General features: G+C 40.6%; 1 protein-coding gene across 2 annotated transcripts in view; it reads right to left on the bottom strand.

Annotated features, from left to right (window-relative positions):
- Positions 1-27,803, bottom strand: part of ccdc88b (coiled-coil and HOOK domain protein 88B) — a 162,575-nt gene that overhangs the window by 18,387 nt on the left and 116,385 nt on the right. For both annotated transcript variants that reach the window (XM_088344141.1, XM_088344142.1), the window contains 2 exons: positions 27,422-27,608; positions 11,931-12,076 (listed from right to left, as the gene is read on the bottom strand). In XM_088344141.1, the coding sequence (XP_088200267.1) occupies positions 11,931-12,076; positions 27,422-27,608 (333 nt within the window). The remainder of the gene's footprint in view (positions 1-11,930; positions 12,077-27,421; positions 27,609-27,803) is intronic.

Raw genomic sequence — 27,803 nt, 5'->3', positions numbered from 1 at the left:
ATTCCATCCATTATCTGCACTGCTTATCACAGAAACATCGAGTTCAGTCTGAAACAAGATACAGGGACAATATAAAACCCGGAGTAGCTCACCGAAGTCGTTGTGTTCATAATAATGTGCAGCCAATATCCTCTTATATCCGTGAGGGTAGTAAATCCAGGAGAATAAAATATTTACAAATACAGAATAGAAAAAAATGCTTTCTCTATGCCGTCAGCCATGTGCTATACACATTCATCTTTTTCGGCCAATTGCAGGCTTTGTTTTGCCGTTTAAGTCAATGCCAGCCTGTAAATGATAAAAAGGATCTGCCCCTTGACCTCCGAATAACTTTAGCCAAAAGTGATCGATTCAACTGATGATTGACACGTCTTTTTCGGCCAATTGCAGGCTTTGTTTTGCCGTCCAAGCCAATGCCAGCCTGTAAATGATAAAAAGGATCCGCCCCTTGACCTCCGAATAACTTAAGCCAATAGTGATCGATTCAAATGATGACTGACACATTGGTTAGCCAATGAAACGCCAGGAAATAAATCCCAGCATACACCGCATACTACTTGGCGTTCGGGGGAAAATCTAGGCGGCGGCTGCAAGTTAGTTGGAAAACTTTGCGATTTAATATTGATCCATAAATAAGGCGCACTATATTATAAAGCGCATGGTCAGCTTTTGAAAAGAATAAAGGCTTTTAGGTGCGCCTTATAGTGCGGAAAACATGGTATTTTGATGTGTTTTTGTCGTGGTTTTTGTTATTTTTTTGTGTTTGTTGTCGTGTATTATGTAGTGTGTTGTGTCATGTATTTTGTCACGTACTCTGTAATGTATTTTTCAATGTATTTTGTCATGTATTTCCATGTGTTTTTGTCGTGTATTTTGTCATGTATTTTGTCATGTTTTATTATGTGTTTTTGTCGGGTTTTTTGTCAAGTTTTTAATGTGTTTTTTTCTGTGTATTTTGTCGTGTATTATGTCATGTACTTTGTCATGATTTTTGATGTGTTTTTGTCGTGTATTTTGTCACGTTTTTATGTGTTTGTTGCCGTGAATTTTGTAGTGTATTATGTCATGTATTTTGTCAAGTACTTTTTTCATGTATTTTGTCATGTATTTAAATTCCTTTTTTGTCATGTAGTTTGGCATGTTTTAATGTGTTTGTTGTCGTGTATTTTTTCGTGCATCGCGTCATGTATTTTGTTATGTATTTCGATGTGTTTTTGTCGTGTATTTTGTCATGTATTTTGATGTGTTTGTTGACGTGTTTTCTCTAGTGTATTATGTCATGTATTTTGATATGTTTTTTGTCTTGTATCATCTTGTGCATTTTCTAGTGCATCATGTTGAGTAATTCTTCATGTATTTTGTCGTATATTTTGTCTAATTTGTTGTGTATTTCGTCATGTACTTTGTCATGTATTTGAAAGTCTTTTTAATTTTTTGTCATGTTTTTATGTGTTTTTCGTTGTTTTCGTCATGTATTTTGATGTGTTTTGTCGTGTATTTTCTCGTGCATTTGGTCGTGCATCATGTTGGGTAATTCTTCATGTATTTTGTATTTCATCAAGTATTATATTGAGTATTTTGTCACAACAAAAATATTATTGAAATGAAGTGCTGAGTCAAACTTTCTGAGCTTTTCTCTTATTGGTTAATTGACCAGTGCACCGATAAACTGCAACAACATCCGATATGTCAGATATCTTCTCATTTGAATAACATTTTGTTGACAAAATACACAATAAAATGAAAAAAATACAAAATGATTGACAAAATGCATAAATATGAAAAAAAAATGCATTTATGTTATATATTAACGTATTACCCGATTTCTTTATGGTTATATCTATGTATATAAATTTTTTTCTAAGTAATTATCTATGTATGAATTTACCTCTTAATATGGCGAGATGGATCCTCCATAAAGAACAATGTTTAAGCCACAGAAGAAGAAAAAAACCTGGCTGGTATAATAAACGTATAGAAAAAATATGCGAGCAAGGCCGACACTCAGGGTGCGCGAAAGTGGGCGGCCGAGTCGGGTCATGTTAAAAGAGGTCAGCGGACTCAAGCGCGGGAAAACGGAACGTAAACTTTAGTATCCAAGCTACTTTATCGTTGCACCAGCTTTGTTGTGCAGAATGTCACCCGCTTGGAACTTAAGTGGGAGTTTACATTTATGGACTGTTATTTGTCCCAGAGGACGAGGCACACTCTACCGGTCTGCTACTTACATTTGTTTTTTTATGGGGGGAAAAATTGAGTTTTTCCTGACTCGACCCTAGAGCGGAAACGTTTTTTCCCTGAAGTATAAGCTGAAAATTTGGTGTTCTGTCGTCTTGTTCCTGAATGTCTGCTGCGTAAAAAACAAATATTTGGGTTTAAAAACATGGCTCATGCCTCATCATGGTGGGCACCCACATTTTAGGCAACGCATTTATTCCAGTAGATGTCATGATTACTAATGTGACTGAGCTATGCCCGCTCTTTTAGCGCAATTTGCCGCGGGTTCTGATTGGCTCCCTGTCGCTTTTTGAACTCAGTCCTGTCAGTCCCCTGTGGTCAGTCCGTCTGCGAACCTCAGTTAACTCTAGGCAAGCCTTTTTCGACCCTGACTCCCACCTGTCTCGTTTTTTGTTCCTGTCTGTCCCACGGCTCCGACCCGTTTTTGATCCTGACCACGTCTACTCTCCCGTCCCATCTATCGAACTCTTTTGTCCCCGACCACGTCTTCTCTCCTTTCCTGGATTACGACTCGCTTCCGAGCCCGACCATGTTTTTGTTCTCCTGTCTCGGCTGCTGATCCTTTTTTCCGTTCCCGACACCGCCATTGCTCGCCACGATAGATCCACTCCCGCGTTCAGAGCGACCTGCTTCTCAGGGCCAGCAATCACCAGAACGTGAGCAAAACCCTTTCTCTCTCTTTCAACAAAACTTGTGGTAAACGTCACGCAAATGGGTCCTGTTTCCGTTCTGGTCTTGACAGTAGAGCGCGCACCCCTCACTTTCCATTGAAAATTGGTATCAAATTTTCGTTTCACTTTTTGTCCGCTTATACTAAGTGTTAGGCTGGGTGCTGGAGGGAGTGTGAACCCAGCTCCCTTGTTTAAACTGGTATGCCCCAGCGGCAGTGTTGGGAGTTCAATACTTTTCAATTGAGTATTTGCTGCACTTCTCTTCGTTTCTGCAGAGCTTTTAAGAACGGGGTTTGTACAAGTGCTTGGAATCTCTGAAAATGCTTCAATTTTAATGTGTTTTCAAGGTCAGGGAAATACTTGAATTATGGGTAAAGTGCTTGAAAATGCTTAAAATTATTCCATTGCCGTGCTCACTGGAAGTTTGCTTCGATAGACCACTCTTTTGAATGAAGGAGAAAAAAAAGTGTGTAAAAATGACACCAATGGTGGCTCCAGTCTTCATCATCGAGTTGTCGTGACTGCCCCCTACTGTTGCATCCAAGAGGCCAGGTTTATCAGAGTCGTCATGGGAAATAGGCAAATAACATATGAATACATCTAAGTATGTTGTATGAACTATACTTTTTAGCGCTGTGCTTCCGACAGAACGTGGGTCCTGATCGTAGTCTGTATAATGTGTTTAGTAAGGTTTTTGAGTTTTCCCTTGCCCTCATGTAGGTCTTAGATCAGGGGATGGTGTGATAGTAGTCTGTAGTTTGCAAGAATCTGTGGTATGAGCAGCCCTTTGAGACTCCTTGTGATTAAGGGCGTCACAATGTAAAGTGGGCTTAAATGTATTTGCTCAAAGGTGTGTATTTCTAAATCAGTTTCATGTTTCCCTTTTGGCGTTACCTAGTCCTCCTGCCTTTGTTTCTCACCACCCCCACGGCTGTCCAGGGGGATAATCACTTTTCCTTTTTGTCTTAGTACTTTTCCACCCTTGTGACTTCAATAAAACACAGAGGAAGAAGGGGGGAGGGTCAGAAAGAGATGGGCTAGCGAGCTGATCTGACCTTCTTTCTCTTTCTCCAACTGTAGTTGGAAAAAAACTCAAAAAGTCTTTGCCTGAATTTCGTTCTACGATTAGCCAATATATTTGTATAGCTCTCCCACATGTAATTGGTCGTTTTTAGAACCAACACACAAATAAACACGACTTGACTTGTAGTTCCAATCAGCTCAAGAAACTCCTAAAATTACTGATATCCAGTCTGCCCTTGACTGTGGATAACAGTAAATTGCATTTCCTAGTAGAGGATAAAGAATAAATGCATGTTTTTGAGTCATTTTTATTTAAGTTAAGTCATTCAAAAAATGCTAATCTGATGTTATTTTTTTTGTAAGTTTATCTTTTCAAATTCTTCATATTCTGTCCGATTTGTTTAAATATATTTAGAATGCCTTGATGGACCAACAGTTCAAGAAGCTCTATGTTTTTCATCACCTATTTTTTAAAACTTTTTTTAGGATACTATTATTATTTTCATGTTTAAAATCTCCAAATAATAAAACAAAAGAAAAAAAATTCTTAAACTGGTAAACTGTTTAAGATTTTGGGACGGTTGTGTAGCTTACTACATTTTATTTTTTCAAATTTACTAAAAAACAAGTTTAAAATATAGTACATAAACAAGGGAGCTCAAAGGGAGCAACAAAACCAAAACAGCACGGGTTAGCGCTTGTGCGGCACAGTTCATGTCATGGGAACCTGTCGTGGGTTCAAATCCAGCTCCAGACTTCCTGTGCGGAGTTTGTATGTTCTCCCAGTGGTTGCGTGGGTTTCCTCCGGGCAATCCGGTTTCCTCCCACATTCCAAAAACATTCATTTCAGGTGAATTGGCCGGTCCAAATTGTCCCTAGGTGTGAATGAGCGAGTGAGTTGTCTGGTCCCCGTGTGCCATGCGATTGGCTGGCAACCAGTTCAGGGTGTCCCCTGCCCACTGCCCGATGATTGCTGGGATGGGCTCCAGCACCCCCGTGGCCCTACTGAGGATAAGCGGTGCAGCTAATGAGATGAGATATATTTATATATTAACATTATATTTTTACCTCTTTTGTTCAGCAGGCCGGATTAATACGAATATTTGTGGCCCCCGGGCCATAGTATGCTTACCCCAGTCTGTTAACAGTTATTTAGGATATTACAAAATATATTACAGTGCATCAACCAAATCTTTAGCAGCAATTTGACTATATCCCACAGGGCCTACAAAAGGCCCTCGGGCCAAAGGTTTGGATAAATCTTTCAATCTGCATTGAAAAAAAGGCTCATTCCGAAACTTCTAGAAGGAAAACGTGACTTCCCAGGAAAAAAAAATCCTCACACAATTTTAGTTTTGTCATGCGCCTTAATATTTCTGAGGGATGAATTTTTGGTCCGTGCGGTCGGAAATTGAAAATGTTTGAGCGCATGATTGCGATTAAATTGCTTTTCTAATAACAGTTGTCACCCGTGCGGGAGGTTCATTTCGGAAAATAAACGACAGCGTTTGCCACTTAATCCGACAAAATAAAAGCTCTTTTAAACGCATTCCCTTCATAGTAAAAAAATATGTATATATACATATATATCAATTCATTATCTGCACCACTTATCCTCAGTAGGGTCGCGGGGGTGCTGGAGCCCATCCCAGCTGTCTTTGAGCAGGGGCCAGGGGAAACCCACAGGGAGAACATGCTAACTCCGCACAGGAAGGCAAGTAGCTGGATTTGATGACCTCAGCTCCAGCTATCAGCCTTCCTGTGCAGAGTTTGCAATTTCTCCCCGTGCTAGTGTGGGTTTCCTCCGGGCACTCCGGTTTCTCCCATATTCCAAAAACATGCATGTCAGGTTAATTGGCCGGTCCAAATTGTCCCGAGGTGTGAATGAGTGAGTGAGTTGTCCGTCTCTGACTGGCAACCAGTTCAGAGTGTCCCTTCCCACTGCTTCTACTCTATAGCATATGAATAACCTATAATTTTTGTGGACAATACCTCTGTACTATTTGTGATTGCAACATCCTTGCTGTCTGGTAATCCTGGAAGGGGGATGCCACATGTGCGCTCCCTTCTCAAGGTTTCTTCATTTTCCTCATGTTGAGGTTTTTGAGTTTTTCCTTGCCCTCATGTTGTTTCCAGATCAGGGGATGGTGTAATAATAGTCTGAAAAAATAGTCTGTGTAATAACCTGTGAATAAGGGCTATACAAATAAAAATGACTTGACTTGACTTGACACAGCACTTTATTGTTTGAAATTAGACAGGAGTCTTGAGAAGAATACCAGTGGCCTCCAAACTGTAGAGACAAAGTTCCTTTGGCTTGGGAAGCTTATGCTCCTGTCCTTGGGTTGTATGGGTTAGCTGAAAGGATTTCTGTGCACCTGTTTGCTAACAAATAGGGAGCCCACCAGTCGCCTCCAAATTGTAAAGACAAAGTTCTTTTGGCTTGGGAAGCTGATGGTCTTGAGCTTGGAGATGCTCGCTCCAGAAACAACTTGAAAACGCAACTGCAAAATTGTTGAGTAAATATAAATGTAAAAGTATAGAATATAGGGCAGCACGGCGGCGCAGTGGTTAGCGCATGTGCGGCACAGTTCATGTCATGGGAACCTCCTGCGTGGGTTCAAATCCAGCTCCAGACTTCCTGTGCGGAGTTTGTATGTTCTCCCCGTGCTTGCGTGGGTTTCCTCCGGGCACTCCGGTTTCCTCCCACATTCCAAAAACATGCATTTCAGTTGAATTGGCCAGTCCAAATTGTCCCCAGGTGCTAATGAGCGAGTGAGTTGTCTGTCCATGTGTGCCCAGCGATTGGCTGGCAACCCGTTCAGGGTGTCCCCTGCCCGATGATTGCTGGGATGGGCTCAAGCACCCCCGCGACCCTACTGAGGAAAAGCGGGGTAGCTAATGAGATGAGATGAGATGAGGTATTGGAGTAATCCAAAAGTAATTGAAAGTAATCAAGTTAAAGTAACCCTACCGAACCCTGCATAAGAAGTACAGGGTTTTCAGAAGGCATTAGCTTATTACCATAGGTTTCTATCGAACACTTTCCGGCATTTCAATCTGCGATCCCCACCTCAGAATCTCATATCTCGGGGGTCTATTTTATTTGCGCTCATTTTCGCAATTTTAAAGAAAAAAAATCTAGCCTGGATAGGTTTAACGAGCGCGGTAAAAATTTGGGAGGGCAATAATGTAATTTGGGAGCAACGTGACTCATTAGTCTTACAGGGTGAAGCAGCTCTGCATGATGGCTATTAGTTCTGGATAATCTGCGAGCAGTCTGTTTAACATTTTAAAGCGGCGCTGCTGGAGGCTGTTGGACCGTGAAACGCTCTGGCCTAGGAAAAGCGGAATCGCACGCGTTGTGTACGACTTGCTCCTTCTTGTTGCTTTAATTCCGTCAATCCGGTTAAGACGCCCTGCAGCCCGTGTAACAAGACCTCTCAATCTACTTGATCCTGTCAGCCCTGAGTCTGTGCCGCTGCGTGCCAGTCTCTGTGTGTTATGTATGTGTGTGTGTGCGCTCTTTTTGAGTTTTTCCTTGTCCTTATGTTGGTTTCAGATCAGGGGATGTGTAATCAATCTCATCTCATCAGCCGTACCGCTTATCCTCATCAGGGTCGTGGGGGGGGGGCTGGAGCCCATCCCAGCTGTCTCCGGGCAGTGGGCAGGGGACACCCTGAACTGGTTTCCAGCCAATCGCAGGGCACACAGGGACAGACAACTCATTCGCTCATTCACACCTAGGGACAATTTGGACCGGCCAATTCACCTGAAATGCATGTTTTTGGAACGTGGGAGGAAACCGGAGTGCCCGGAGGAAACCCACGCAAAAAAGCACGGGGAGAACATACAAACTCCGCACAGGAAGTCTGGAGCTGGATTTGAACCCACGACAGGTTCCCATGACATGAACTGTGCCGCACAAGCGCTAACCACTGCGCCGCCGTGCTGCCCTGTGTAATCAATGTTTCCTGTAATTTTCCACGGGTCTGAGCGTTCACGCAAAGTCGGTGAGCAACACTTGAAACAACAGTGAGCAACCATAATCCCTTGGGCTGTACTTGGGCAAGTACAGCTTGGTGGCGCTCGTCTCTCTCCAGGCCAACATATATTTCCACCCGGTCTCGAACCTGGGATCTTTCGCATGTTAAATGCATGTGCTAACCACGGCACTGGAGAAACACCTAAGAACTCAAGATCTTTTATCATTTATAAAACCAGTGGACAGCATACTGGCATACGGTGTTAGATGTGTTACTGAAAAATAACTATTAGTTACTGATTATTTTATTTTCAAAGTAACTCAATTACCCACTCCAGAATACTGACACCAAAAAGTAGTGTGTTACATTAAATATAACAATTGTTGGCGTAGACCTGAGATCAGGAAGTTTTTGACCCAAAGAGCCATCCAACCCAATGTTCCCTGTAATTTTCCATGGGTCTTAGCGTTCACGCAAAGTCGGTGAGCAACGCTTGAAACAACAGTGAGCCACCATAATCCCAAGTGTGGCAAGATAATTCATTATCAAACATGTCCAAAACTTAACATCAAGTTACATTTTGCTGAGTTTCCGGCAATGCAAAATTATTTTTCTCTTTTGAATGAAGTGACTCATGTACTATTGCAAAGGTTGTTCTTACAATTCTTTCGCAAGATGTCCTTTTCTTTTTTTCCTGATATATTTTGTCGCATAATATTAACATTTTTGGGGGCTTATTCAGTCGGTTGTAAGATACAGAACTGTACTTAATCGCATTTTTTTAGTGGAAGTACAATGTTGGCAACAAGATTCATTTGATACAATTGGAAATTATTTCAATGCAACACAAACTTTTTCTTCTTTTTTCCGTGTTTTTTCCACTTTTTTTTTTAATTCCTTTAAAAAAATCTCATTGTGTTTATTTTTTCCGAGCCGTTACTTTTTTCTTTTTGGTCTTTATTTACTTGTTTCCTGCATTTCTTTCTTTTCTTTTTTTCTGGCTTTTTTCTAAATTGTTCCTTCTTTTTTTCTCTTCGTTTTGTTTCTTCTTTTTCTCAGCTTTTCACTACTTTTTCATTTTGGTATATTTTTCTTTTTTGTTCTATTCCCCCATTCCTTTAAGTCATTTTGTGCATAATTTTACATCATATTTGGTCATGTTGGGATTAAAGAAGCAAAAACAACCCGAAGAGCCAGGTAGGACCCTTTTAGTGAGCCGAGCCCAAGAAGCCGGTTCTCGACAAACTTTACTAACTTTACTTAACTGCGTTCTACTTCGACTCGACTTCAAAATATCGCATTTAGGACACAACGTCAGGGGAACCCGTGTATTTTTACCTTCATGCACTGTAACTTTGACTTAAGTCGCTTCTTAATGAGTAATTTCGAGCCCTCAACTTTGTGCGCTGGCTAGATTTTCTTGTGCGCTGAGAAAGTGCGAGGAGTGCGCAATTGCGCACGCGCGCAGCTTAGAGGGAACACTGGGTATAATAATAGTCTGTAATAATAGTCTGTGCAATAACCTGTGCAGCCCTTTGAGACGCTTTTTTCTAAGGGCTATACAAATAAAAATGACTTGACTTGACTTTAGTATATGTCTTTATTGAACATTGGCCATTACTGTGTATTTTTGACTTCTACCTTATTCGAGTAGTCAGTACCCCAACAAGGTCCAATCAGTTTTTGCGTGTTAGTCTGTGAGTATTGCGTCCCAAAACGACAGTACAAATCTTCATTGGACTTCAGCCATTCCTGCATTTTTTGGACTACTAGATGACTCAAGAAGTCAGGATAGATAGATAGATAGATAGATAGATAGATAGATAGATAGATAGATAGATAGATAGATAGATAGATAGATAGATAGATAGATAGATAGATAGATAGATAGATAGATAGATAGATAGATAGATAGATAGATAGATAGATAGATAGATAGATAGATAGATGGATCTAGAAATTGATAGGTAGATATATCTAGATAGATATAGATGTATAGATCTAGAAATAGACATATAGATAGATAGAGAGTGAGAGAGAGAGAGATCTAGATATTAATAGATAGATGGATCCATAGATAGATAGATAGATAGATAGATAGATAGATAGATAGATAGATAGATAGATAGATAGATAGATAGATAGATAGATAGATAGATAGATAGATAGATAGATAGATAGATAGATAGATAGATAGATAGATAGATAGATAGATGGAATTGTTGTGCGTACAGTTTGTGTGGGTATGTGTTTTTGTGCTTTTCAGTATTAGCCTTCAATGAATTTTGGAGATTGATGCATATTTTGGACTCCTCATTGACTCAAGTAGTCAAAAAATCAACAAGGTCCAAATATTGCATGCATGCTAGTGATTTCTGTGACGGCGTCATGAAAATGCAGACATACTACTTCCCATAATGCCTTTCTCGTACTTCATTCAGTTCAGAATACTGTACAATCCTGTTTTCCGGTACCCATTTTATTAGCTATGGGTCCAAAGCTTGCTAAAATGTGAGAAGCGAAAACATGATAACTGTGGAAATAAAGTCTTATCAAGAAATTAAAAAACTAAGATGCCTGTCTGCTATTGGTCAACATCAAATCCTAGTCCGCTATTGGTTTGTGTCATCATTAAATGCTAATATGCTTTTGGCTGAACTACCTCCCACAATGCCTTTCTCTGTCTTCAGTTCAGAATTTCATTTGGTTTATAAAAACTTTGCAAGTCGAATGCGATACTGTATGTTTTTTACTGTATTTATTTGCCAGGGGCTCTTAGACTTGCAGTGATGCTAAAGGGAGAAGCAAAAATATAATAACCATCTCAACGAAGTTTGTGATTATCAAATATGATGAGGGCCCACGAATAACTAATTGCTAAGATGCATAGGCAAACCAATCGATAATCGGAAATATTGTTAATAAGAGGCAATTAAAGCAACAACGTATACTTAGAGCATGGTAATTGCCAGGTTCAAAACGATGTCCGGATGAAATAAAAGACTTTTCAGTTACAATCAAACTCATTTGTTAAAGAAAAGAGAGAACATTGAAACAAGGCAAAATTGACGCATATTTTGGACTCCTCATTGACTCAAGTAGTCAAAAAAATCAACAAGGTCTATTTTTTGCGCGCATGTGTTAGTCTGAGAATCTGAGAGTAGTGTGTCTATGACCTTATCTTCTCTGTTATAACCTTATCTTCTCTGTTCCTTTACCTTCTTGGCTTTTTTACCTCACTGTGAATGTATGAAACTGGAGTGTCATGCCCAATTTCGTTGTCACAATATGTTAACCCATTTTGTAACAATGACAATTAAGGTATATTCTATTCTATTCTGGAATAATGTACATAAGTTATTCAACTTTACTATAAATTATGTGTGTTATAAGTTTTCTTATGAGATATTGTGCTTACAAAATAAGATATTCTCTCAGCAAAAGTCTTCCACTACACCCTGGCAAGAGAGAATAAAAGGGTGTGAATCCGTTACAGATTTGACCTGAAGATCAAGGATCTTTTCCTGAAGTATAGCATAAAGAGAGTTAATCAGCCACATTTCAAATAACAAGTTGCTGTGCAAGAACTGGTTTCAATGGAGAAATTCAACCTTCAACCAACCCCTAACCCTTAGTGTTGAAACCACCTTGTAACTAGGGCGTTCCTTTTCTGAATAAAAGGCAAGGTGAGGGAAGGCTGCTTTGGAGTGAGTTGGAGGAACTGTAACCAAAAGCAGTTTTCCGTTCGCTTCCCTTGCAAGTAAACTATGCACAATTTTCTATGTCCTTTTTGTATACAGGTTTTTATTACAAGTGTTGGGTTGAACCTGACATTCTATTCTATTCTATTCTATTCTATTTGGGATTTTCAGTATAAATTGTCATTGGACTTTGGCCATTCCTGTATATGTTTGACTCCTAGCTGACTCAAGTAGTCAGGAAAACCAACAAGGTCCATTTTTTTTTTTTTGCATGCGTGAACGTGCAATTTTGTTTGTGCGTGTGCACTAACTGATATTCTTTCTGTTGAGTGTAGTGGAGGTCTCGGCGCTCCAGGCTCTGCTCCAGTAAGGCCCGGTTCTCCTTCAGCAGACTACGGTTCTGCTCAGCCAAGTGTCGGTTCTCTTCCGCCATGTTGCTTTTTAGCTGGGTGAGTAGCTGCAAACACACACAAGGAAGAGGAAGGTCAGAAAATAATGATAAATATATAATTATTATTTGTAGTAGTAGTAGTAGTAGTTGTGGGAGTAGTAGTATTCTTCCTATCAATACGGATACCTATATAATCCTGCTTTAATAGCAATATATAAGCAATATAGTTTACTGGTACTAGAATCTGCTCAAGTTGTCATGAACCAGAAGAGGATCAGGACCCAAACGCGTGACGCTTCTCACACAAGCTTTTTATTTTAGGGGAAATGGGGAGTCATGCAAGTTAGGCAGCAGTCTGGCGTGAAATGATAGGAAGCCAGAGGCTGACGAGATCGATACCAATTGCCCGAGTTGATATCGGATAGATGGGGTTGATACCAGACAGGACGGGACAAGACAGGATTGATAATGAAACAGGATATTGAAATTAAACAGGACGGGAATGAAAGCTGGAGAGAATAATAAACAAGACAAAAATAGACGGGAACGAAACTGGAAACCGATATTAAACTGGATAAAAACAAACGGGAACAATACCGGACTGGAAATGCCAACAGGATACAGGACCGAGTCAAAACCCACGTCTTCCGGGGCAGAGGTTCGTTGACGGACTGACAAACGAAGAGTGAGAGCACTGAGCTTAAATAGAGGGAAAGCGAATCTGTCAATGAGCCGCAGCTGGCGACACATGGGCGGGGCCAATTGGGCGCTATGGCAACCGTGACACAAGTATCATTTTCCTTGTTTCACCTGACTTAAAATGCTTACTTAAAATGAGCAGGGTTGTATTCTAGTCTCAAGAACGATTTTCTTAATTTACTAATATAATTTATTAAAACAAATAATGAAATATGAAAAATATGAAAAATAAACTGTCACGGTTGCCATGGCACCCAATTGGCCCCGCCCGTGTGTCATGGTTGCCATAACGCCCAATTGGCCCTGCTCGTGTGACGCCAGCTGCAGCTTGTTGACAGATTGGCTTCCTGTCGGTATTTAAACTCTATCCTGTCAGTCCCCTTTTGTCGGTCCGTCTGCGAATCTCTCTTTTTACACGGCAAGTCTTTTTTGATGATTGAATAATAAGTTACGTTTATTGAGTTTAATGCTGTAGTTATTTACTGACTGTGCCTTTATTCAATGGGCAGTGAAAGTTCAGGCCAGGCATGAGTGGTGGAAGATGTTGTTTACGGAACGGGACGTACTGCTGATAAGATAATCAGCACATCCAGACGGAGGACAGCAGGCGTTGTTTTGAGAACAAGGCCCTGAGGACGTAGAAATGCTCGGTGTTGTTTCGGGTGTTCCAGACATCGCTGCGTTATTCTCCGAGATGGTGAATCCCTGGGGGGGGCTTCCTTGGCACGCCCATGGGAGGAGTCGGCATGCCATTATGCGGGGAGAAGATGGCTAATAAGAGAGAGCTAAAGGACTTCAGAAGAGGGCTTCCCAGAGACTCCGACGACGCTAATTCGGCCATTTTCGATGGAGTACACTTCGTTAAATTGTTAATGAAATGAAATCTGCCCCCTGGTGGAAATGTCGGCTTTCCTGTTCATCTTTTCCCTCAAGAAACGAGCGCGCATAAATAGATGGGTGAATGTAAGTTTGGTTAATGGAGTCAGATAACTAATCCGAACAATTTGGTAAACGGTCCATTTTGATATTAATTCCCAACACTACTTAAATAGTACAAACATACAACTGCAGTAATACTATATTACAACACTTCTAGTATATAAAATACTAGGAAAATACTATTGCAGAAGTACTGCAATGCAGTGCTAGAATTCAAATAGACTGAACCATTTCAGCCCTGCGACTGGCTGGCAACCAGTTCAGGGTTTCCCTTGCCCACTGCCTGAAGATAGCTGGGATGGGCTCCAGCACCCCCGTGACCCTACTGAGGAGAAGCGGTGCAGATAATGGATGGATGGATGGCTTTAATTTTCTTTAATTCTCTCAATTTTTTCTCCTTATTTCTCTCATTTTCCTCCTTTTTATCTCCCTCGTTTTCTGTTTCCTTTTCTTTTCTCTCCCTCATTGTCCTTTTTCTTTAATTATTTAAATTTGTCCCTCTTGCTCTTCCGTTCCTCTTTCTCTCTCTCTTTACCCCCCTCTCTCTTTCTCTCTCTCTCTCTCTCTCTCTCTCTAATTTTTTGTCTTTCTCTCCTTTTCCTTTTTTTATCTCCCTCTTTTTCTGTTTCTTTCTCTTTTCTCTCCCTAATTCTCCCTTTTCCTTATTTTTTTTCCAGTTTACCTCTTGCTTTCTTTCTTTCTTCCATCCTTCTTTCTCTCCTTATCCCTTCCTTCCTTTCTTTCCTCCTTCTTTCTCTCCTTATCCTTTACTGTCTCTCTCTTGCACTTTCTCGATTTGACCCTCTTGCTTTCTTTTCTTTCTTTCTTTCTTTCTTTCTTTCTTTCTCTCTTTCTTTCTCTCTTTCTTTCTTTTTTAAACAACTTCAGCCATGATACTAGCTGGCAACCAGTTGAGGGTGTCCCCTGCCCCCTGCCCAAAGATGGCTGGGATGGGCTCCAGCACCCCCGTGACCCTACTGAGGATAAGCAGTGCAGATAATGGATGGATGGATGGCTGTAATTTTCTTTAATTCTCTCAATTTTTTTCCTCTTGCTCATTTATTTATTTTCTCCTTCTTTCTCTCATTTCCCCCTTTTTTATCTCCCTCTTTTTCTGTTTCTTTCTCTTTTCTCTCACTCATTGTCCTTTTTCTTTAATTCTTTCAATTTTTCCCTCTTGCTCTTCCTTTCCTCTTTCTTTCTATGTTCACCCCTCTCTCTCTCTCTCTCTCTCTATTTTTGTCTTTCTCTCATTTTCCCTTTTTTCTCTCCCTCTTTTCTGTTTCTTTCTCTTTACTCTCCGTAATCCTCCCTTTTCTTTAATTCTCTCATTTTCCCTATTGCTTTATTGTTTCCTCCTTCTTTCTCTCCTTATCCCTTCCTTTCTCTCCTCCTTCTTTCTCTCCATATCCTTTCCTTTCTCTCTCTTGCACTTTCTCGATTTGACCCTCTTGCTTTCTTCCTTCCTTCCCTCCTTCCTTCCCTCCTTCCTTCCTTCCTTCCTTCCTTCCTTCCTTCCTTCCTTCCTTCCTTCCTTCCTCTCTCCCTTCCTTCCTTCCTTCCTTCCTTCCTTCCTTCCTTCCTCCCTTCCTTCCTTCCTTCCTTTCTCTCTTAATCTCTTTATTTCTTTTTTGAACCATTTCAGCCATGCAACTGGCTGGCAACCAGTTCAGGCTGTCCCCTGCCCACTGCCCAAAGATGCGCTCCAGCACCCCCCGTGACCCTACTGAGGATAAGCGGTGCAGATAATGGATGGCAATTATTTCCCAGAGACCACTGCAACCATCTATTCCACAACATTTCTCAGCAAACACGGTACCTTTAAAGCAGAGTTTGGAGTTTATTATGAAAGTGCTGCTGTATGCACTCACTCAGTCTAGGGAGAGGAATTGGACGCAAAGCTTTTAAAGTGGATTTATTCCATGGCGGAAGAACGAAAGTGTCCGAAAAATCATCCAAAAAATACGCAGCTAGCAAGTAAAGCTGCACTTTAGTGAGTGAAAAACGCTGTAATGCATGACAGTATAGAAATAGAATAACATGTGTTGCTGTATATCAGGGGCGTCCATTTTGTTTTCTCACTCAGGAAGTGAAAGGAGGACGTTGGTTGAACATTGCTATATAGAAATTGGTTAAATGTAGGAGGACATAAAATGATTGTCTCGTGTAAAATTTTAAAAATAGATGAATAAAAAAAGAGAAAGAAATGAGAGAAAGCAAAGGCGAGAAAAAGAGTGATGGTGGGACGAAGAGAGAGAAAGGGAGAACGAGACGGAGAGAGAAGAGAGTGAGAAAGAGAGAGAGAGAAATAAATACTCTCTCCCTATGTCTCGTTCTCTCTTTTTGTCTTTCTTTCATTTACCCGTTTTTTTCTCTCCCTCTTTTTCTGTTTTTGGCTCTCTAATTCTCAATTTTCTTTGATTCTCTCAATTTTTCTTCTTTTTCTCTTTTCTCCTTCTCTCATTTTCCCCTTTTTTTCTCTCCCACTTTTTGTGTTTCATTATATGTCTCTCCCTCATTGTCATTTTTCTTTAATTCTCTCAATTTTTCCCTCTTGCTCTTCCTTTCTTCTTTCTTTTTATGTTCAATCTCTCTCTCTCTCTCTCTCTCTCTCTCCATTTTTTGTCTTTCTCTCATTTTCCCTTCTTTCTCTCCCTCTTTTTGTGTTTCTTTCTCTTTTCTCTCCCTAATCCTCCCTTTTCTTTAATTTTTTTCCAGTTTACCTCTTGCTTTCTTTCTTTCCTACTTCTTTCTCTCCTTATCCCTTCCTTTCTTTCCTCTTTCTTTTTCTCCTTATCCTTTCCTTTCTTTCTCTCTTGCACTTTCTCGATTTGACCCTCTTGCTTTCTTTTCTTTCTTTCTTTCTTTCCTCCTTCTCTCTCTCCTTATCCTTACCTTTCTCTCTCTCATGCACTTTCTTGATTTCTCCCTCTTGCTTTCTTGCTTTCTTTCTTTTTTCCTCCTTCTCTCTCTCCTTATCCTTTCCTTTCTCTCTCTCTTGCACTTTCTCCATTTTTCCCTCTTTTTTCTTTCTTTCTTTCTTTCTTTCTCTTTCTCTCTTCCTCTTTCTTTTTTCCTCTTTCTCTCTCCCTGTCCATTTCCCCCTCTCCATCTCCCTCCCTCTTTTTCTCTTCTCTGTCTTTTTGTCCCACCCTTTCTTTCTTTCTCTTCAATCTACTCTTTACCACGTGGCGCCCCTGCTTTAAAAGGAACAGTGGTCGGGCCAGAGACCACCCTGATCCGAACTATGTTCACGGTGAAGGGGCCCCCTTAAAAAATGATGATATTAATCGCCGACGGCAACACATCCCTCCCTTATTATGTGGATTTTCTCATTTGACACTTCTCCTCCGTCGGAAGGTTAGCCAAACGGCAGCCTGGCGATTGCGAGTCTCGACACGCTCCGAACATTGCATTAAGAGCGTCCCCCCCTTCACATTCTGCCACGATTTATTGCCTTTGCCGTCACGCAGAACGGGAATGGAAAAAAGAAGCAAAATCCAGCTGAAAAGGAAGAATTCAAGGCTTAGAGAGAATGACATTCGCTTGCTACCTGCCAACGCTAGCTCATTTGTCCACGACACATACAAACTAAAGTATCTAAACGCATTTCAATAATTAATAAAGGCAAATTCATTTTAAACTATAATGCATTGTGTTTATTGTATTGTTCTCTAGGGAGGCAGGCAAAACGGGGCGAAGTCAGGTCCGGAAACGGGTGGGTAACGAAGATCAGGCAGAGAAAAGCAGGGCAGGAACCGAGTCAGACGAAAAGGCTTACTGAGCTGGTGGCAACAGTTCGCATAACGATCTGACGGCTTCCTCTTGGAAGCCGGGGGTTTAAAAAGAGAGCATCAGCCAATCAGCTGTCCGGGCCGTTGGCCGTTGCCGCCTATAAATCGGTAATCATGACAGAAAGAGGGAAATTATAACTTAAGGGGCTGTAGTAAATTCATAATCCCAAAGGTGAGAACCACCAGGAAAAGTATGTGTGTGTCTGTGTGTGGAGTCAAACTTTGGAACAATTTACAAGACGATTCCTGGCTCCTCCGTGTTAACAAGTAAACAAGAATGCAGGAAATCTGAAAGAAAATGGCGCGCTACCAAGCGTCAGGTTTTCCACCAAACCTGGTGTGACAGTCTGTTGAAGTATAAAGTGGCCCTTGCCTCTGCAAAATCAGCCTACCTTTCGAAGGTGATTGCGTCTCAAAAGAACAATCCCAAAGTCCTTTTCGACACTGTAGCATCGCTTACAAAGCTACAGACTATCCCAGATAGTCCCACCCATTCAGCCCATGACTTAATGGTCTTCTTTACTAAGAAGATCCAAAGCATACAGGAAGAAATTGCTAAAGACAGTATTAATACAACACATACTAAAGCGCGGAAATCTACAGATGCACCACAGGGTGGCTGTCCAGGGAATTTGTCCAGTTTTAGTGAACTGTCACTTGATGATCTCAAACAGGTGGTGAATGCTGCCACACCGACAACTTGCCAGTTCAACTCTCCCAGGTTCAATATTAAAAGTCTTTTTGGCGACCTTGGACCTTCAGTTCTAAATATTATAAACATATCACTCTCCTCAGGTGTTGTTCCAGCAGCTTTTAAGTCCGCCGTTATTAAACCCACACTGAAACGACCCAACCTTGATTCAGAAAGCTTATGTAATTATAGACCTGTGTCAAACCTACCGTTTCTTTCTAAAGTAGTCAAGTCAAGTCAAGTCAAGTCATTTTTATTTGTATAGCCCTTAATCACAATTAGTCTCTAAAGTACCGTATTTTCCGCACTATGAGGCGCACCGGGTTATAGGGCGCACCCCGAAAAAAATAGTTTTTGGTCCTATTTTTGACATACATAAGACGCACCGGATTATAAGGCGCTACAATGGGAACGTTGACAAAACAGTCAGATAGTTCAGTCCAACTTATTACCCCCTTAACATTCCCAAAGCTTGCAAAGATGCAAATACGTGTCGAGAACACGTGCGGATGCGGTGTCCGTACGATGTCACTCAAATGCATCGTTCCATCATTCGGAAGGTTAAAGTTTTGGGATTCAAGAAATGCCAACCATTCCTTAGTTTCTATTTTCTTTTTCGCTCGCAACTCTACTGTGCATATGACAATAGACACTTGGAATTGAGTTGAATTCACTCAACTCTTCACAGCAACATCAAGATCATTCTAAAACAAGATACCGGGAAAATATAAAGCCGCATAGCTCACCTAAGTTCTCACGTTCAATAATGATACGCAATCATGGTCTTCTTACAACCGTGAGTGTAGTAAATCCAGGATAGTAAAATATTTACAAATACAGACTAATGAAACATGTTTCTTTATGGCGTACTTTAGCAAGCTTGCTATTCACAATCATCTTTTTCGGCCTATCCGAGGCTCCGAATAACTTCAGCCAATAGCGATCGATTTAACGGATGATTGACACATCTTTTTCGGCCAATTGCAGGGTTTGTTTGGGCCTTCTAGCCTATCCGAGACTCCGAATAACTTCAGCCAATAGCGATCGATTTAACGGATGATTGACACATCTTTTTCGGCCAATTGCAGGGTTTGTTTTGGCCCTCTAGCCTATCCGAGGCTCCGAATAACTTCAGCCAATAGCGATCGATTCAAATGATGATTGACACATTGGTTAGCCAATGAAACGCCGGTATATAAATCCCAGCATACACCGCGGACTACTCCACGTTCGGGGGAAAATCGAGTCGGCGGCTGTTGCGAAAGTTGCGAGACCTTGCGACTTAAAATTGAGCCATATATAAGGCGCACTGTATTATAAGGCGCATGGTCAGCTTTTGAAAAAAAATAAGACTTTTAGGTGCGCCTTATAGTGCGGAAAATACGGTAGTTTATCAGAGCTTCTCCTCTTCGGCCCTTTTATAAAAAGTCAATTTGCACATCTGCAACTCGGGACCGGCGCACACGAGAATCATTTCCAACATTTATAATTCGAAGCGGGCCTAACAATTCCAAGCCGACGTCAGCTTCTATCCGGCGGACTCGGATGAGACGTTAACGTTCCCTCCCTGACCACGGCGATGAGAAACGGCCTCTAAAACCTGCCGTAAATTTCGAATATGTTTGATTTAATTGCCCGATAATGCTTCAAATAAATTAACTTTATTATTCGGAGAGCGTAATGTCTCCAAGTGTCCCCTCCGCCAAGCATTAAATCCTTCTTTGCATACAAATGTTCCACCCGCGATATTAAACACCCGAGGGCGATCGCTGGTCGGACGGTGCGTTCCGGCTTTACCGCTCTGGTGGGTATTGGGAACGCAAATACCGCAGCTCGCACTAAATGGTTGTTTTAGTTAAGATTGGAAGTAGCAGTAAGGGATAAGTGGGTGTATCGCTCTAGGGCTCCCCCTGCAGTTGTGAACTTTAACTCGTCTCGACGGTCAATCCCAATCGACGGCATTGTTCTTGTTTACAAGCAATGTTCCCTCTAAACTGCGAGTGTGCGCAATTGCGCACTATCCAGAGCTTTTCTGCGCACAAGAAAGTCTAGCCAACTCACAAAAATCAGGGCTTGAAATTGCCAATTAAAAAGCGAATTAAGTCAAAGTTACAGTGCATGAATGTAAAAATACACAAGTTCCTCTGACGCTGTGTTCTAAATGCGGTATTTTGAAGTCGAAGTAGAACGAAGTTGAGTAAAGTCGGTAGAGTTTTTTGAGAACTGGCTTTTTCAGCTCGGCTCACTAAAAGGAACCGACTCTTTCGGGTCCTAAACGGTTCTTCAGGTTGTTTTTGCTTCTTTCATCCCTATATGAGCAAATATTATGTAAAATTATGCACAAAATGACTTAGAGAAAGGGGGAATAAAACAAAAAAGAAAAAAGTACCAAAATGAAAAAATAGTGAAAAGCTGAGAAAAAAGCGAAACAAAAGGAAGAGAAAAAAAGAATGAAAAATTCAAAAAAAGAGCCAGAAAAAAAAGAAAAGAAAGAAAGAAAGTAAATAGAGAACAAAAAGAAAAAAAAATAACAGCTAGGAAAAAATAAACACAATGAGATTTTTTTAAAGGAATCAAATAAAAATAGATAAAAAACACTGAAAAAGTTCGTGTAGCATTCAAATAATTTCCAATTATATCAAGTGAATCTCGTTGCCAACATTGTACTTCCACAAAAAAAATGTGATTAAGTACAGTTCTGTATCTTGCAACCGACTCAATAAGCCCCCAAAAATGTTAATAATATGCGACAAAATATATCAGGAAATAAAAAGAAATGGATATCTTGTGAAAGAATTGTAAGAACAAACGACGTTTGTAGGCCGTACAACCTTTGCAATAGTACATGATTCAATTCATTCAAAAGTGAAAAATAATGTTGCATTGCCGTAAACTCCGCAAAATGTAACGTGATGTCAAATTTTGGACAAATTCGATAATGACTTAGTTGCCACACTTGGGATTGCCGTTGCTCACTGTTGTTTCAAGCGCTGCTCACCGACTTTGCGTGAACGCTCAGACCCGTGGAAAATTACAGGGAACATTGTTTACAAGCCCACCGTTTTATGAAACGGCCGAGCCATTTGGTAGAGAACGTCTCGAGAAAGAGACGTCTTTTAATTATTTCCGGCCTGGTGTGACGGGGTCCCCCGCGGAGGGGACAATTAGCGTTTCTCGCATGAATAATTCACTCCATAGCAAAGTTGTAAGTTTGTTTGTTATGGCGGTCGTGTTTTGCTACGGAGGGCTGAGCGTCATTAGTCGGTTTGTTTGTCGGGGATGATTATGTAAAAAAATGAGAGGATAACCTATTCATTACAAAAATTCTGAACTTTATAGAGGACTGGACAAACGATATTGCTGTTGGTTGCGTAATGGATGGGAAAGCTATGAGATGTAAAACTGTCTGGGATGCTGGCGTTTTAGGCCGAATAACGGTGATATAACTTTCACAGTAGTGTGAAAATACTATTTTGGAGGATAGCAAATACATAAAAAAATATTTGTAAGGGCCATTGAACAAATAGAAATACTGTCATCCCTCGTTTTTTGCGGTTTATGGGGATCCAAAACCCGGTGAGATGTGAAAATATATGAAGTAGCTGTAACCAGGGTTGAATTACATCATTATGCTAATGTGCTAGTACTTAGCATAATTAGTCATATTAAAGAAAAATGTATATGTAAGCAAAAACAGTATTACAAGAGCTAAGTTAGCATTAACATAAGTTAGCATTAGGTCGAATGCTAATAGTGGCTAGAGCTAATACTAGCGATTCAAACTCAACAGTTGAGTTGGTCATAAGCAGGGTTGGGTAGGGTTACTTGATTACTTTCAATTGCTTTTGGATTACTCCAATACCAAATATATTGATAAAAGACAAAAAAAACTAAATATGAAGAAAATGATGTCTCACAACACGTGGTAAGCTTTCTCTCCTGGCTTTGATCTCTTTGATCTCCGGCAAAACTAACAAAAAATGCGACAGAAACAAAATGAAAATCAATCCAAACAGCTTGCCAACATCATTTTTGCCGTTCCATGTATTCCGTTACTCCCAAGCCTGCACAAAATGTAGTCATTTTTTTCATATTTAGTTTCTTTTGTCTTTTATTAGCATATTTGCTATTGGAGTAATCCAAAAGTAATTGAAAATAATCAAGTTACCCTGGTCATAAGGCATACAAGCAGGTAACCAAGAAAAGCAATGGTTAGGTTAAAAAAGTACTATGGTTGGAATTTTGGAAATACTCACCAATGGTTTAGTTCAAAAAGTTGTGGAAAAACAATTGTAGTATCAAGTAAAGTACTATAGTTGGAATTTTGTAAATACTAGACAATGGTTTATTTCAAAAAGTTGTGGAAAAACAATTGGAGTACCAAGTAAAATACTATGGTTGGAATTTTCTAAATACTCGACAATGGTTTCGTTCCAAAAGTTGCGGAAAAACAATTGTATCAAGTAAAGTACTATGGTTGGAAGTTTGTAAATATTTGGCAATGGTTTTGTTCGAAAAGTTGTGGAAAAGCAATTGGAGTATTATGTAAAATACTATGGTTGAAATTGTGTAAATATTCGGCAATGGTTTAGTTTGAAAAGTCGTGGAAAAAAAATTGGAGTATAAAGTAAACTACTATGGTTGGAATTTTGTAAATACTCACCAATGGTTTAGTTCGAAAAGTTGTGGAAATAAAATTGGAATATCACGTAAAGTACTATGGGTGAAATTGTGTAAATATTCGGCAAAGGTTTAGTTCGAAACGTTGTGGAAAAACAATTGGAGTATCCAGTAAAGTACTACGGTTGGAATTTTGTAAATACTTGAGACTGACCTGCAGCTGCTACTCTCTCCCACACAACTTCCTTAGTTGCCATAAGCAGTTTATATCGTACACTGGGTAATGGTCATCATGGCGTATCATGTGCCAGGGCATATCCAGGGACCATTAGTAGTTTTGGTAAAAAAACACAATTGGGCACGGAAAAACAGATTACTGGGTATTTCAACCCTGGTTACATAGCCCTTAGCCCTTGGACTTGGCTACCATTGCAAGTACTGATACTTTAAAAAGGCTGTACAGACACTGACAGCTGTTATCACTACTCGACCATCCCTATATGAATGTTTATCTAAGTAACTATTTACCAATTCCTTTAATTTCGGCTTCCTGATTGTTGAATACAAACTGAAAGGCAGCTATCACTGTAATCGGCGACTATTGCTAGTACTAATACTTGTCCGTCCCAATTTTGAATGTTTTCAAGATGATAATAATATATAATCACAGAGTCTGAAACTCATGAGTAAAAGTTATCGGACACTAGGGCAGACAACTCTGAAAAGTTGCCCGCCCAGCCATAAAGTTGCCTGCCCCATTTTTCACAACTTGAAAAACAATAAGACGACTAATCGCTGTTTTCCATCTGCCATCAGGATGTACCTGTATTTACTCATCTTCATTCATGCAATCTTTGCGTTGCGTCGTCTGCTAAAAGCCACGTGAACTCCTCTTTCCGCGATGCTTTTAATGTAGGTTTACATTTTGTGGCGTCATAAATTTTGTTAGCTTCTTTTGAATCTTTCTTCTAGGGCTGAGGCTTTGGCTTGATTCCTAACCACTTCTCAATTTTTCTTGTGTTCTCTGTGCATCTACTTTGAAAAATGATATGCAAATGAACGACCTTATATCGCTCGGGGAAGTCCTGGAGCACGAAGTTATTAGATGCAGGCTTCTGATTGGCTGCCGAGTATGCAAATTGCCAAACGAAATTCCGAAATTTCCAAACCAAACGAAAATATTTAAATCGGAATAAAGCAAACGTTTGATTTAAAAAAAAAAAAAAAAACCTGAAACATTTTTTTACTTTTAGTTTTTTCTTGAAAAAGTTGTCGGCCACCCGGGCAGAGGCCTTTTGTAAGTTATACGCCCGACGTAAAAGATGCATGCCCCGGGCGTCTGGGCAGACATTATTTCAGACTCTGAAATGTCATGATTGCCGATTCAAGGCACCTGTGACTACCCAATTGGCGCCAACAGCCCTGAGAGCTGATTGGCTAAGAGACGCTTTGTAAACCCCGGGCTTTCAAGAGGACGTCGTCAGACCCTATGCTCCCAGCTAGGCAAGCTCATTCCGTCCGACATCTTTCCTGCCCTGTTTTCTCCTGCCTGATACCTGTTTCTGGAACCGTTTCTGCCCTGATCTGCCATCCCGACCACCGACCTGTTTGCCCTGTTTCCTGCCTGATACCTAATATATTTGCAAGTCTCTGTTAAAACATCGAAATATGTTAAAATGTCCTTCCAATTAGTTACAAGAAAATAGCTGAAAATGAGATTACCGTATTTTCCGCACTATAAGGCGCACCGGGTTATAGGGCGCACCCCGAAAAAATAGTTTTTAGTCCTATATTTTCCATACATAAGACGCACCGGATTATAAGGCGCTACAATGGGTCGACAAAACAGTCAGATAGTTCAGTCCAACTTATTACCCCCTTAACATTCCCAAAGCTTGCAAAGAAGCAAATACGTGTCTCAGACATGTACGGAAACAGTGTCTGTACGATGTCACCAATCCCTCAAATGCATCGTTCCAAATATCATTCAGAAGGTTAAAGTCTTGGGATTCAAGAAATGCCAACCATTCCTCAGTTTCTATTTTCTTTTTCGCTCGCAACTTTACTGTGCGTATGACAATAAACACTTTGAATTGAGTTTAATTTAAAAATAGACACTCCATTCCATCCATTATCTGCACCGCTTATCATAGAAACATCAAGTTCAGTCTGAAACAAGATACAGGGAAAATATATAGCCGGAGTGGCTCACCGAAGTCGTTGTGTTCAATAATAATGTGCAACCATGGTCCTCATATCCGTGAGTGTAGTAAATCCAGGATAGTAAAATATTTACAAATACAGTACAGAATAGTAAAATACTGTTTTCTCTATGCCGTCAACCCAACGTGCTATTCAAATTCATCTTTTTCGGCCAATTGCAGGCTTTGTTTTGCCCCTTTAGCCTATGCCAGCCCGTAAATGATAAAAAGGATCCGCCCCCTTTACCTCCGAATAACTTTAGCCAATAGTGATCGATTCAACTGATGATTGACACATCTTTTTCGGCCAATTGCAGGCTTTGTTTTGCCGCTTTAGCCTATGCCAGCCTGTAAATGATAAAAAGGATCCGCCCCCTTGACCTCCGAATAACTTAAGCCAATAGTGATCGATTCAAATGATGATTGACACATTGGTTAGCCAATGAAACGCCGGTAAATAAATCCCAGCATACACCGCGGACTACTTGGCGTTCGAGGGGAAAATCTAGTTGGCGGCTGCAGGTTAGTTGGAAGACTTTGCGACTTAATATTGATCCATATATAAGGCGCACTGTATTATAAGGCGCATGGTCAGCTTTTGAAAAAAATAAAGGCTTTTAGGTGCGCCTTATAGTGCGGAAAATACGGTAGATTAATAACAAATCCTGAAAATGATCACGTATAATCACCACGGGTCACCAACCTGGTGCACGCTGTTTCCAAATTAGCTCACCATTAATTCGTTTATTTATTTCACTTTTTTTTTCGTTAATGAGAATCTATATTTTTGGGTTCATGTTTTATATATTTATTAACTCTGGCCCCATTTTTCCTTACAGCATCCCAGAAGCAATCATGTTCAAACCAGTTAAGACTATTTTTTCCCAAGAGTCAAGATTATACTTCGACGGCGTACTTGATTAAATGTGATCAAATACAAGAGAATTTGTATTTACTATATGTGACAATGATGATCATAAATGGACACCCATAAATTTCGACTTCTGAGGAAATCCATATTAATGATGAACTCCGATGTGAAAGTTAGTTTGAGACCCCAGGCGTAGAAATAATTATCGACCAAAGATAGATAACTGGGAGTAAATGAATAGCTTTCACACCGAATGAGTGAGATTAATTTCCCAGAGGAGAGCTCAGGCTGGGAAATTTTGGGATAGAAAATGAAAGCAATTGAGGCCAAAAAGTGACTGACCAGTTCTCGCAGATGAAGCCAGTGTCAAAAGTAGCAGACGGCATCCATTTTGTACGGGAACTTCATCAATCAAATTTGTTTGGCACTTGTAATGCCCAGCAAATGAATGACTTACTCATTTTGGAACGGATTAAACGACTCTGTCCTCCTTTGTACAGTTCTCTGCCATACTAATTCACCATGTACCTTAATGAAATCTGATAACATGAGGTTTTGGATGTAATTAAAACGTCCAAGGCTATGTGTGATAAAATAATATTCCCACCGTATGTAATTATGTCGATTAGAGGGGCATTCTGAAGTACAGAACATTACACAAATTTCTCACTTCTTTGGTTTTCTAACAAGTTTAGTCGTTTCAAACACCGTCACCTGATGCTGAGAGTATCAGATATCTAAGACCACGCTCAAAGAGGTATGATCTGGTCAAGCGTCCTTGGTCCATATAAAAAGAGGAGCTGATGGATAGCTCGTTCTCTTTTCTACAGTCTCACATGACGGCCAAGCGGCCTTGCAGGCCTACACTTCGGCCTTGAGTTCAGCACGTGGATCTCACGTTGTGACCTTATGGAATATGAGACCAAATCTAAGAGGATGGTTTCAGATTCAACACCACTTTTTATGGTTCTTGGGAATGAGCGTTTTTTTCTGGTCAAGGGAATCTCCCCAAACCGACTGGCATTATAACGGTAAACTCTATTTCTCTCGTTATCTTCCCCCCTCTTCTCTTTTTTGCTCTCTATCTCTTTCTTCCTCTTTCTTTATGACTCTTTTTTCTTTTCTTCATTCACTCTTTCATTTTCTATCTCTCTCCATTTCTCTCTTTCTTTCTCTTTTTTTCTCAGTCTATTTCTGTCATTTTCCCTCTTCTCTCTTTCTAAATATATTAATCTCTTTCTTTTTCTTTCTCGTTTTCTCCCCATCTCCCTCCCTTTCTTTCTCTCTTGCCCACCCTCTCTTTTTCTCCCACTCTGTCTTTCTCTTTCTCACTTTCTCTATTTCTCTCTCTCTTCTCTCTTTCTTTCTAATTCTCAAGTCCAGCCCAGGCGAGAGTGCTTTTTCTACTGGCCCCCGAGCTAACCCCTGCGGCCCTTGACGTACGCCTTAAATAGAAAAAAACAAAGAGGGAAAATAAATTCTCTCCCCACCAATCAAGAGCCGGCTCCCGCGGTTGACTTCAAAGAGTCGGTTCATAAAGCCTTTACGTTCGCGAACGACTCACCACCACCGGTCACTTATGAGTGGGCTCAATACCTGAAATTGGCTGGTGAGTCGAGCGTTGCTGAGGTCCAGGTTTTGGTTGGCTTCCCTCAAGGTGCTGAGCTCCCCCTCCAGGCGAGTCCTGTCCAGCAAGGAAGCGCTCAATTCCCCCCTCAAAACCGATCCCTGAGCCAGCAGCTCGGCCTGGGACGCCACCAATTCTTGATGCTGGGCCTGAAGCCTGAACACACAATCGCAAAATATGTACTTCAGATCATCTGCCCTGAAAATTAGAAGCCGTTCTTGTATCGTTCCGCAACACAAAATTAGAAACACCGCCGCCTGATACTGCGAGTATCAGATATCTAAGACCACGCTGAAAGAGGCATGAACTGGGCAAGCGTCCCTGGTCCATATAAAAAGAGGAGCTGATGGA

Source organism: Urocampus carinirostris, chromosome 9 (assembly GCF_059441175.1).
Source record: "Urocampus carinirostris isolate Australia breed hairy pipefish chromosome 9, RoL_Ucar_1.0, whole genome shotgun sequence".
Lineage (NCBI taxonomy): Eukaryota > Metazoa > Chordata > Actinopteri > Syngnathiformes > Syngnathidae > Urocampus > Urocampus carinirostris.
This window is presented reverse-complemented; position numbering and strand designations above follow the sequence as displayed.